The 13443-nt window shown below is 41.1% G+C and overlaps 1 protein-coding gene across 1 annotated transcript; it reads right to left on the reverse strand.

Moving 5' to 3' along the window:
- Positions 1 to 8074: 8074 nt before the first annotated feature.
- On the reverse strand, positions 8075 to 12891 carry LOC148034895 (Phototropic-responsive NPH3 family protein). The gene is made up of 4 exons (XM_087679841.1): positions 12294 to 12891; positions 11489 to 11558; positions 10102 to 11331; positions 8075 to 9271 (listed from the first exon to the last, which is right to left on the reverse strand). The coding sequence occupies exons 1-4, from the start codon at positions 12350 to 12352 to the stop codon at positions 8717 to 8719; spliced, it is 1914 nt and encodes a 637-aa protein (XP_087535967.1). The 5' UTR covers positions 12353 to 12891; the 3' UTR covers positions 8075 to 8716.
- Between the last annotated feature and the right edge of the window lie 552 nt (positions 12892 to 13443).

Below are 13443 nucleotides of genomic sequence, written 5' to 3' on the forward strand. Positions count from 1 at the left end.
AAAATTGAGTGTCCATACACAACATATGAAAAGTGGTTTTTGAGATATTCCCAAGGGCTATCTAAACACTGGATCAATATTGTTAAAATATTTCACACCAAGAGTTGATCGATAAGGTCCTCCATACTCAATACTAGATATTTGTTCTTGATAATCACTTTGTTGAGACCTTTGTAGTCCATGCAAAAGCACATGATGTCATCCTTCATGCAAAAGAACATGACATCATCCTTGTTTTTAGCAAGGATGGATAGGCTTGCATAGATGTACTTAGCTCAATCAAACTCTTTGCAATATAATCATGCAACTATCTAGCTATCTCACCCTCCTCTTTTGAGCTAAACCTATAGGGTTATCAAGAGACACAATAGCTACCAAAGCACCATCTCTATCCTATGATCTAATGTTTTGCAAGACAACCAAATTCAATTGAGTAATTCAAATAGAAAGACATTGGCAAATTCGTTTAATAAGACATCCGGATAAGCATTAGTAGTGGAATTATTATTATCACTTATTAAGTGTAAGAAAGTTACATTGTAAAGAAGACATTTGAATGTTAGCAAAATAAAGCACACATGAGTTATGACAATTGAATCTAAAACACATTTCCTAAATTCATTGCTAACACATTAAATTCCATGGTCATGAAGAGTGGACAACCCTCGTCACATAGAAATCACCATCAAGAGAAAAAGAGATGACATAGGTTTCATAGTCTATACAAAGAGAAGGTGATCTATCACAAAACCATGGTATGCCAACGATGACATCAACATGGACTCATGATACTACTAAATCGCAAGTTCTAGCTGCAGTAAAATCGACTCTAATTATCCACAATCTAACTCTTTGCATATCAAACTCAATAAGCATGGTTAAAGTGTGTTGTATGGAGCCAAAGTTTCCATACTAAATGAGAAGAAAAAAATTTGAGAGTAGTACTATTGTCAAACACTTTGAGCTCATGGAGGCTTGATGAGAGCCACCCATCAATTGGCCATCTTTGTTCACCACCAAAGTATTATCAAAGTTTCTAGCATTACTTATAGACATCCTTTGACTGAAATGTCAAAAGTGGGTGTAGTGACGAAAGCATGTGAATTTGTTGTAATAGATTGTACAATAGAAAAAATGCTCAATAAAGGGAAGACATATACCAAGATATTAGATATTCAAATATAACAGTGAGTCATAGGATGATATTCAATAATGCCTCCTCTGAGCATACATGACCATGAATTCCCAACCACCACAAAGTGTCTTGTAACGTGAGCTCGAACAAGGAAGCAATCCCACTCTCTGTCAAAAAACAACCCATCATGAACTTGGATGTCAATACCATCTCCATGATTTCAAAATGTGCCAAACTTTAGTTGTTGCATCAAGAAAACCTTCTTTGAATCATGTGCACCTGTATACATATATAGATCCTAAACACAAGCATCTAATACCCTATCAAAAACAAGTGTAGCAATGGAAGCATGTGAATCTCTATAATATGTTGGAATATCAGAGTTGCAGCATAGAGGAGTGTGCACAAGAGGGAGAAGAGAGCTCACAAAGTACAAGAAGAAGATCTTGCTTATTCAGTTGCTCATGAAGCACAACCGGTACACTCTCCCTTCTACACTAAAAGTGACCCTTAGAACTGTTTATATAGCCACTAGATGAGCTAGGGTTAAGGTTTCCCCTATCCTCTAGTCTATTCACTCCTAACCTTCCCTCATGCACCCTTGTTAGCATAGGGTTCTCATGCTATACTTCTAACACCCCCCCCCCCTCCTCATGGCATTGGATTACATAGCATGGAAATGTTCCCCCCCCCCCCCCAAATCAATCAATGGGATGCCTTTATAAAGTAGGCTACAATGATGTTATGGAAAGATGATACAAAGAATACTAAAAAATGCGGTCATCATGAGCTTTAGAGACATAGTTGGCCTCCAATTCTTTTGGTGCTTTAGGGGAGTTAGGACATTTATTGGTGATATGTCCTATATGCTTACATTTGTTGCACTTCATCTTGTTGGGATATTTTTTCAAGCAATTGCTTACAATATGTCCCTTTTTATTGCAAAAGGAACATTTAGTAGAAACGATATGGACTAAGAGTTGATCAGGGGTTGTTGAGGTAGATGCTAAGCTAGTGTTGCTTTCCTTTGGATTTCTTTTCACCCCATCTAGACAAGATTGAACGACACCTTCAAGTGTAGGGTTTGATACATTTGTTAAAGTAGTTACAAGAGTTTTGAAGACTTTCTGTACAGCTTTTAAAAGTACTACAATGGCATCTTCTTCAACAACTAGAGCTTGGACTGAAGCTAGTTTTTAAAAGTATTGCAATGGCATCTTCTTCAACAAATTAAGCTAGTTGGGCCATCAGCCCCTTCATGTGGGAAATAAATTTTCCCAAGTCTTCTCCTTGCTTGTATTCCAAGCTGCAAAAATCTTTGAGGAAAATTTTGGAGCTCTTTCCTCTTGCACCATACAATTTCTCAAGCCCATCCCACTTCTCCTTTGTAGTTGCAAGTTGATCAATGTGGTGGATTAAGGATTCATCCAAGTGCAACATTATTATGGCTTGGGCTCTTTCATCATCTTCTACATCTATAGGATTGGATGGGTCAATGGCCTTGGTCCCTTTGATGAAGGGCCAATAACCCCTCTCCAGCATTTTCTATTTCACTAATACATGCCATGGATGGAAATCTTTCCCATCAAACTTGTGAATTGGAGATTTAACATCAACATAAGCCATAGTAGGAAGGTCTTACTGATTGCACAGGTAACAGTGTCTAATCCTTTACAAGGCGGGCAATAAGAGCAGAAGCAAATGAGATGAAATAGTCTATGTGTTTATATTTGACACATAGCCTTACAATGGTCAAGAGAGAGATTATGATAGTTAAGAACTTAGTGAATATGCTTAAGATCTAAAAACCTTCAGATTGTTGAGAATAACTAGCAAGCAATGATAAACAAATTGATTAGTAGTGTTTAAAAACACTAATATCCATGCATGGTGAAATGCTTCTGTTGGAGTCCAATTGAATGATGGGCTTGAGAATCACCTTCGAGGCAAGAAGCTCTAAGTTTTGAGCCTAGAAATCTGCAATGAACTTGAATCTTGCTCAATCAATGATTAGAAACATTGTTAATGACTTTAGTGAGAAGAAAACTTTAAAATCCAAGGTTCAAGATTTTTTGGATATGACTGCCAAACAGAGTGACAGTTAGGGTTTTTTGACTCACAATGGCCAATAAAGAAGGAATTTAGGCAAACCCTTTTAGATGGGGTTAGCCCACTTGGGGGGCAACAAATGCCCCATGATAGCCATGAAGATTGCGCCTTCTACAAGTCATGAGCAACCACGAAGTGGAGCGTTGTCCCAGATTGTGCCAGATCTGCAATTTCGACAATGCCAAGCTCCTATGTGGCCAATGTTAGGGTTTTACATGATAGGATGATGCACCCTGAGGTAAGGAAGAAGTGTTCAAAAGAGACCATGAGCTAAAATGCCCTCCTTTGGCCTCACCAAGTCCTCCATTGATTGTTAATCTAGATCTAGCTATGGTGGAGGTTAAGAGGTTTAAGATGAAGAATGAAACTTCCTTGTGCACTCAACTGAGATAGGATTAGGGGAAGCTTAATGGATCAGAGATGGCTCTAATACCATGTTGGAATAGTAGAGTTGCAGTATGGAGGAGTGTGCAAAGAGGGAGAAGAGAGCTCACAAAGTATAAGAAGAAGATCTTGCTTATTCCATTTCTCATGAAGTACAACTGGTACACTCTCTCTTCTACACTAAGAGTGACCCTTAGAGTTGTTTATATTTCCACTAGATGAGCCAGGGTTAGTGTCCTCTAGTCCATTCACACCTCACCTTTGATCATGCACAATTGCTTGCATAGGGTTTTCATGCTATACTTCTAACATAGTAGGCTACACAATACAACAAATAAGAGAGAGACTTGAAAGATAGAACTCAAAAGAATGCTTGAGAAATGGAATCCATCTACCAAGACATCATATAGTTAGATACAACAGTGAGTCACTGGCTCAGTGGGCACTAGCACCGACTCCCTCTCTCCAACAAGACCTTCTATGAAGGAATGTAGAGTGATGGATGAGGAGGAGAGAGCCCAAGCCAATAAATAGGCCAACAATCAAGAAAAGTTAGCCAACATCTAAAGAGCCATGAATACAATCAACTAGCCATAATGCCACACAACAGCCACAAAACTACACAAAATGAGCTGGTGCTACTGATCCACCATGGAAAAGAAATGTGCAACCCACTGACATAACCACTCACACATGGACTGACTAATCTGCTAACATAAAGAGACTTACACCACACCTCATTCTAGTACTCCGATGGCAACCCAAAAAAAGAAGGCATATTGAGGAATATGTGCAAATTGCCAAAGGCCTCCTATCTTATGAAAAATACAATAAATTCTATTGAGTGCATGTCCAAGGATTTCTTGCTCATATCAAGCTAAAACAACTTGTGGAAGTTCTCAATCAAATCGTCATCTTCAAAAAACTAATTGAAACTAAGCCCACAATTTGAGCTTGGGGTGTCATCCTACCTATCAAGCATACACATTCCCATGAAGCATGATTTGGATCTACCTAATGCATTATGCATAAGTAAACTACTACAAATCAAAATAGACATCCACTAGGCCAACCATGAGTCGATGCTAGCCTCATAACATTTCTTCTTCCCTTTAAAGAGATATACATGAAACGAAAAAGGTAGACACCCATGGCCACGAGCACAAACAAAAAGGAGTGCAAAGTTAGTTATCCTTGGATTTCTTTAAGCTTATAATGCAAAATAGCCACAAAAAACAAATCCCCATCGAACATGAGAGAATCCTTCAAGACAACATCCATGCGTGTGCTTGCAACCACCAAGAGAAGTCAATCGAGCATCCCCCATGTGTCACTTGCAATAGGAGCCTCAAACAAATGCACATCATGAGAAGCCATGATGGTGTTGAACAATTTGAGGGTGAAAGGGCAAAATACATGAGTGTGTGAGAAAGCAAGAGTTATCAACGTGATTTGAGTTTGCATAACAAATCTATGCAACCTATCTGTAGGTACCATGCATGATCCCTATTGATGCCAAGCTTGCAACGTACCCCAGTAGTTCTCTGTTGCCACCTATTAGTTAACTTCATCACCATTGCCACCACTATCCATAGCCGCTTGCCCCATGCTTTCAACATCATCTTGCACATCAAAACCACTGCTTGTCATTGCCTCGACCACTACCCTAATTACTACACCCACAACTACAAGAAGGTGACCTCTCTCAATGGCAATCTCCCTTCGGCATACTCTCTTCAAGATGTTCTCTCGTCAACATATCCTCTTCACTCACTTCAACACCACAAGCTCTTCATCACACATTTAAAAATTTAAAATAATTAAACTTCTATTGATCAAGTACATACACAAAGTTCCTCAATGCTCAAGGATGGTCTACCATGGCCATGGAGTGGCAACTCCCCAACACCAAATTGCCAACGCACATCCAAGTAACTTACATCGAGCCCTTTAGACTATCTCAAGCACAAGTTATTAGACGAGCAACTTCTTGTCATATTATACCACGTGTAACACATGCCTCCCATGTTCCTATTCAAGACAAAAGCAAACCCATCAGGCATAGACCACAATCTCATGAGCAAACAATGTTTGTGGATCTTGCACAATAGCGCAAGTTGACACTCTTAACACCAATACAACATCCCCTAAGATCCAATCGACACACGAGCATGACACAAATCATACCCATCACATAGAAACCTTAAGGAATGGAAATCAAGACTAACCTCCCATCTATAGAGTCAAAACAGGCTTACCCCCTAAGCCTAGGGCTAACAACATGTCAACATCATACCCATAACATAGAAAACATAACGGATATAGAGTCAAAAGAGACTTATCCCCTGAGCCTAGGGCTAACATGCGAAGCCACATTCACATCCCAAGAGTTAGTGTCCCATACCACCAACTCACCCTATGAGGTAAGCAATCGCACAATCCTTAGCAAGTTCACTACAAGTCACTCACAATCCAAGGCTATGATCGATATTGCAAGCGCCCATCTTGGATGTCCAAGGATGTAACAAATTTGCCCATTTCAAAATGAACTTATCATATGGCAATACAACAAGGAAATGAGTAATGTTCACAACTTGACAATGGTGTCTCCAGCTGTTGTGAAGCTTTGCTAGATACTTTGCATTAGAAAATTTGTACAATGGAGGCAGCCCACATCTTGCAAGGGTACCTAACCAAAAAGTATGATTCTTGACTAGTCAATCACAATGACTTTGAAAACCAAGGAATCTAAGAATATTATCATTGCCCTTGGTTTAATGATATAGCCTCTCAATTCAATGCCTTACATTGTATGTTGTCACATCAGCCCACATGCCTCTGATGCAACATCTGCCTTAAAATTGCATGTTGCCACATATACCACCTCACCCACTACACAAAATTGATACTTTGCCTATTGCTGCAAGAGAGTAATCGTAAATGGTGCCAATCTTGGGGGTTGGATGATGAGGATTTACTCACCACACATGCCATAATGAAAGTTAAATCTCAGGGTCTTGTTGCTTCATTGATTGGTTCTTGGGTTAAGATACTTTGCAAGGAATGCTGGGAGAAATATAAGCGTGGGCATGGGCTTTTACACCCCCACTTGCAAAGGTTGTTGGTAGAAGGAGAATGTCTCTTGCCAAGAAAGGATGTCACAGAACTAGTCATTGGCTCGATCATCAAGTCATCTTTTTGACATTTCATAATGCTCAAAGGATATGGAGTCTATCTGCCCACTTTAGGGTCTATTGGGAGGTTTTAGCACGCTTCATCAATAGTGCTAACATCCAGGCTGGGGTCACCAAAAATCTCAATCCCTTTCCAACCCTGGCACTCAATGACAAAAGCATCTCATCCTTGCTCACCACTAAGGCTCTGCGCAAACTTAGACAGTTAACCTCTCTTAGTAACAAAATCAACCTTTGTTGGGGCATCAATCTAACGGCCAATGAGTTCTCCCAAATTTGGTCCATTAATTGGTGTCAGGATCTACCATTTAAAGATCGCATCTTCTTGGGTGAATGCTGATGGGAGCTTCTCTTTCATAAGAAGCTTGCCAAACGCGAAATTTTGGAAGGCAAATATAAATGTGGCACCTTAGAATCGATTCGTCACATTTTTCGGAATGGGTGCATTTCACATATGGTCTAGATGGAAGCCCTTAAACATTTCAATGTCAACGGCAATGAAGAATAGTTGATCAAAATATGTGTCTTGGGGCTCCGTGGTTCTCATATTGGCAATAGAAACAGCTAAGTCTTCCATCATCTAAGATGTCATATTTTAACCTTTTGGTGGGAAGCCCGAATTCGGCTGGTTTTTGAGGACACCAAGGTTTCATTTAGCTGGCTGGATATTGTATATAAGAACTCTTGGTTTTGGGAGGTGGAAAGGAAATTTAAGGGTAGTAGGAAACGTTGATTGATCTCTATGACCTTTGATATGTTGTAAAAGCCTTTTTTTTTTCTTATCAGAAATATTATTATCTTTTCGCGTCAAAACTGGTACATGACAAATGCTGTCTTCATTCATTAACTGGACCTGCCTCTGATGCAACAACACCTGCCTTAAGATTGCATATTGCCACATCTACTACCTGGCCCACTACACAAAACTGATACATGACACATGCTGTTCACACCTAACAAACAGACTAATTTCTCCTGCACTTGACTTTCACAGAATTTATGCCTAGCCTTGAATAAACTTTAGTGCTCTGAAAAAGTCCTGCCAAAAATTCAATGTCTAAATCCATTGATTGAACCTTTAATGCCAATGATCCAAGCAGCTTACTGAGCACGCTTTTTTATCCCTCCAATAATGGGTGAAAGAATCACCCTACATGATTTTTGTTCATTTGAAAGAGTCCAAGTAATGACCCTAACTGTACTTTTGACTTTTTAAAGGTAATGCAATATAGCTAAACTGTCAACAGGAACAGGAGAATCAGAAAAGTGAGATTCAAAATGACCCAAAGTCAATAAGGATAACACTTGTTGAAATTGCAGAAGCTCTGACAATTCCAGAGCCATGCTGCTCAAAATTTGAGTCATCAATTTCCCAAAAAGTACCAGTACAAGAATTACAGAGGCCTTCTGTTACTCTCGGCAATGAATTTAAGGTCAGCTGAGAGAGGTATTTCTGTGATGCCTAGGATACCTTTGGATGCCTAAGGTGGTTCCAACCAACAACCCACCTACATTAATCTTCCAGTATCCACTTCCAACACTAAAACTTCATCGCCCTAATAAACAAGAATTTTGTGTTCACATAAGAAAATGCAGCCTCGGTGAATTTGGTTAGGCAAGCAAGCAAACGCTTGTGACTTGACACCTGTCCTTGACTTCTTAGAGCTGTGTTGACAACATGGACTCGAGGCTTAAAATAGAATGTACCCAAATCGATGATGAGCGCATTCCAGGAACCCTAGCTGCTTTGACTCAATTCCAAGAAGCCCAGACAATTGCAGAACTTCACTGCTCAAAATTTGAATCATCCCATCTAATATCATAATTGAGCCACTCCAGTAAATCGCAAACCCTTGTGAGTCCTTCGAGCCACTCTCCACCACCCCAAGTATGACTAGCTGAGAGAGGTGCTTCTGTGATGTCTTGATCGCCTTGAATGGCTGGGGTTGCCTGAACCAACACCTATGTCACTCTGGTCCTGCACAGCACTTTCCTTCGTCTTGCAGATATGAGACTTGAATCTGCCCCCAAAAGTTTTTGAGACCATCCGCCAATGTCCTCGTACTTTGCCCAGCTTTTCAATCTCTTCACGCATTCCAGAGCACTCTTTTTCAAGGTCACTCACCCGCAGTCTCATGTTATCCATATCCACTTTCAGTGCCTGATTGTCACGAAGAGCATTGGCCCATCCCTCCCCACGCAAAGGCACTGGTACAGGTCCTTCATTTGCTGCTTGATGACGCAAAGGACGAGAACTGTCGGAAACCATAAAACAGCTTGCAATAGCTGTACGGAGTTGCAATTGCTCAAAAAACAGGACTTGCACAACGACTCGCAGAGGAAGGCGCTCATTTTGTGCTGCATGAGTACATGCTTCCAGTGAAAGCTTTTGACAGTCCATCAGCCGACATAATTGTTCTCTTTCTTCCTCTTTAAGCCAAGGATGGGCCTTCAAGAATCAAACAGGAGTAGATGAGCTGACACTCTCCTTTACAGTCAAAATTACACATAAAACAGATCGTTTACAAATTGATTGCAACAAGAAGCAAACAATAATTCAGCCACAAAAACTGAACCAACTGATTGTATTATGAAACTCAAAAAATTAGGAAAGTTGGCATGTGGTGCCAGATATCAGTGCACATTACCTTCAGTAGCATCATAATTCACATTGAAATAAATTCAAGAAGTCTCCCATGAATGGATTTTTCCTTCCATGTATCTCTCAAAGTCGTATTCTATAAAACATCACTACCCTTCCCCTACCCCTTTCCTTGAATACCAATATTGGACAACCATTTTCTTAAAAAGGATGCTACCAGTTGGAGTGCCATCTATTGCCATTAGTGAATTCATAACTGCCTATGCTTACAGAAAATAACCTGCCATTTATCCTGGCACTATATATGATTAGATCCAAAGCATAAACATGTACAGCTTGAAATTTGGCCGTTCATTGCCAGCAGCTGCAATCATAAACACAAGGTGCCACATCTCATTTGGTAAGTTTTATGTGCATATGCTTTCTTCATGCCCTCGCTACTGAACTTGCTCTCTTTATGCCAAGCTAAAGGAAAAGCTTAGTCAACACACAGACTGTGTTTGCATTAGCCCCACTACTGGAAAGCAAAATAAATACGAAAATGGTACATCTCGAGTGAAGCAGCCAAAAAGTCAGCTTTCAAGCTCAACAAAAAGAAGTAAACTAAAAAGAGGATGGAATTTTAAATGCCAATCATAAAACATGATAAGATTGTGGGGAGTAGAGACAAACTGCACCTTCAGATATATGTCAATCGCCCTATAAAGCCCATCATCTGATATTCTCGAGTAATCTGGAAGTGCCTCTGCAAGAGATTGAAATTTCAAAAGCTTCAAATTAACATCTGGAGCAACTTCTGCTAAGTACCCATCCATCAGCCTAGCCACCATCATCATTGGTGTCAATGAGGGTGAACTTATCAAATTTCCATCATCAACAGAGCTTGGCGATGATATCATTCCACCAGACTGATCAAGGAGAAGAAAATGATCTAAAATCCGTTGGGCACAATCAATATCATAGAGGGTTTCAGAGTTATATGATAAGTTGGGCAATAGCAAGTCTTCCAAGCTAGCTTGTTCAAGCTGTGAACCAATTCTCCTCTCCAAGTTGCTCTTACAGTCGGGACTTGCATTCAAAATCATCGCACTTCGTAGCAAACCAGAAAGAAACTTTGTTGATACAACCCCCTTTTGCACAGGCAAGAGGCTTTCAATAACCTCTAAAATTACCTTTTGATCACTCTCAGATGGAATTGATGCAAGAGAAATTGATCCAAACCTGCTGCTCCCATCCTTTGTTCCCTGGCGTTTGTTCAAAGCTGGAAGGTACCTCCTCGCAAAATGCATGAGAGCCCCAGCAATGCTCTCTGGTTTAATGCCTCTAGCCTCCATTGCCATTATGACTCTCTTGTAAAGTGGAAGGCTCAACACAGATATATCTTCATACCACCAATCTGTGCGGGACTTCTTTGGTTTTGCTCCTGTGCTGATACCATTCCACAAAAAGCTACCCCCTGGACTTTGCATAGAGCTGTTTTGCATGGGCCATCCAAGGAGTGTTGGATCTGTACAAGCCATCATGGCTATAGCATCCACGCACATGTTAACAATTCCAAGTTCCTCTGCCTGTGGAAGCACACTTTCACAGCTATGCAATGCCCGTGAACATTCCTTCCAATTCCGAAGTACAACCTGGTTGAGAAAGCCCTCTGTTCGAGCAATCAAGTTCCCCTCCCCAAATTCCTCAGTCATTTCAAGGTATTCAGCTGCACATCTCAGTGGAACTACATTTGCTGCAGTCAACTCCAGCCTGACACCATAGCAGAATTTTGCACTGAGTTCAAATGCATCTGGGCCCCCAGGTATTTCAGGAAGTTGCAAATGCAGCATCTCTTCTTCATTCTCAACATCCAAGTGCTCTTCCATAAGCCTAGCAAGCTTTCCACTCCTGGAAACGAGTGGAAACTACACAATACACACAAGAAATTTAACCATTAAGGTTGCACTATACACTTACAGGCATTTACAACTGAGCTTCATGACAAACATAGCAACAAGATAATTTTCAGGAGCTAAGTTCACGCATCTAACACTGTATGTTGGAGATATGTTGCTGGTTTACCTTGTGTAGGTGAAAAGACATCTCCTCAACTTCAATTATCACATCACTTGGAAGTCCAGATGTACAGAACCTGCACAATTGTATCAAATAGGTTCGCCAGCTTCTTATTATCCGAATCTAATCATATAGACCAAAAACAAAACAAACTACCAAAGAGCCACAGATATGCAGCTTAGCCTAGAACAGATACGGAGCCTCTGCCTCAATATACACCTCTCAGCTAGAGGTAGGGAGACATGCGACTGTAGTCTTTCCTAAACAGATTCCTACAACCAGATTACAGCACATACAGGACCTCTTTTCCACCGAACTTACTACAAGAACTGAAATTGCCAGATTCTCCTGCGAATCTTGAGACGTCTTTCAAATCTACGAAGCAAGGCCTTACAAGCGACGCAGGCATGTGCCGCATCAAAACTGGGGTCATCTCGAAAACAATGACTAAGAACAACTAAGTCAATGATGAAATTATTGGACAGCATGTATTCTGCTCCCTGTAAAGCCTGTGATCTCATTAGCTATTCAGCTGCATTTCTTATCGAAACACTGTTGCACCAAGAAAGTAACGCTCTTCTAAAGCAGGTGATGTAACCGTGGAGCGAATGTCAAACATGTCGTGGTTGTCTTCTGGCATATTGTTTTGGTCCAATTTTCAGCCATATTATGGCTGACAGCTTCGTCTGTAGGTCAGGTAAATCGCACTATAGCTAAAATAACGATCGGAAAGGGTTTTGCGGCAAGAAACACAGCTTTTCTCCAAATTCGACAAAAACTTGGGGAAATCGAAGGAAAGTTTGATACTGACCATGCCTGGCCACGGCGTTGAAATCCATCAGGCTTGGAGCCAAGCTTGAGGCAGGCCATGCTTCCCTGGAATGCGCCTTACTCCGTCTCTGAATCACGGTAGGTTTCCGTTCGTCTTCTGTGTGCAGGAGGGCGGTTGGATCTCTCACTTTAGGAAATCCGGTGGGGGAGAGGGCAAGGTGCGAGGAGAGGAGGAAGAGGAAGAAGAAGAAGAAGGGCAGGGTGAGGCGCCATGGAAGCTGCGCAGACACACAGACAGAGAGAGAGAGAGAGAAAGAAAGAGAGGAGGGGGGAAGAGGGGGAGAAAAACAGAATAATAAAAACAAGTGAAAATAAAAATAGTCAAAGCAACAAAAAAAAAAAAAAAAAAAACAGGGAAGAAAGGAAGAATGGGGAAGCAGAGAAATGGGAAAACAAATGCTCGCGCACGCCTACACGCGCAGCTGACAAACCCCACAAAACTGTGATGTGATATGAGAATGAGAGAGAAGGGGGAGGAGAGAGAGATACAGAGCGAAAGAGAGAGAGAGAGAGAAGCTACAGAGTAGATCCCCGATAAGGCCCAGCCTACATGCCTGTGTTCTTCATCATCATGCCATCGCCACATACACGGGTGAACACACCTCTCAGTCTTCATCATCATGCCAGCGCCACATGCAAGGGGATAAACGGAAATTTCCAAAAATAATTATATTCTTTTTTGAATAAACGCCAGGGGGCAGGACTTCCCTGGGAACGAACAACCCGCGGAACCCACAATATTACCTCTGTCAGGAACCGCGCCACCTTTGTAAAGCCATCTAAAGTACAAACAATAAAAGCAAACAGATCGTTCTGCCGTCCTCGGTAGGAACGCGCTTCATCCTAGAGTCGCGTCCCACCTCAAGGGCCAACAAATTACAATTCCTTTTCTTCGACCACGGACTCGATCCCTTGACCACTCGCTCGCTCTCGATTGAATGGGCATCAAAGGATTGTTTGCTCTACTGTCCACTAATTGGTTCTAGTTTGTGAGGGCCACCAGTGAAGAAGGCAAGTAGTCTCTAAGTGGCAACACGAAGCCAAAAGTTTTTCCATTCTTTTCTTTTCCCTTTTCTTTTATCAGTTCCTTCAAGTACTCTTATATACCGAATAATGTTTTCAACTCAATA

Source organism: Lygodium microphyllum, chromosome 6 (genome assembly GCF_053477565.2).
Source record: "Lygodium microphyllum isolate KBCC chromosome 6, Lygodium_microphyllum_v1.1.10, whole genome shotgun sequence".
NCBI classification, from domain to species: Eukaryota; Viridiplantae; Streptophyta; class Polypodiopsida; order Schizaeales; family Lygodiaceae; genus Lygodium; species Lygodium microphyllum.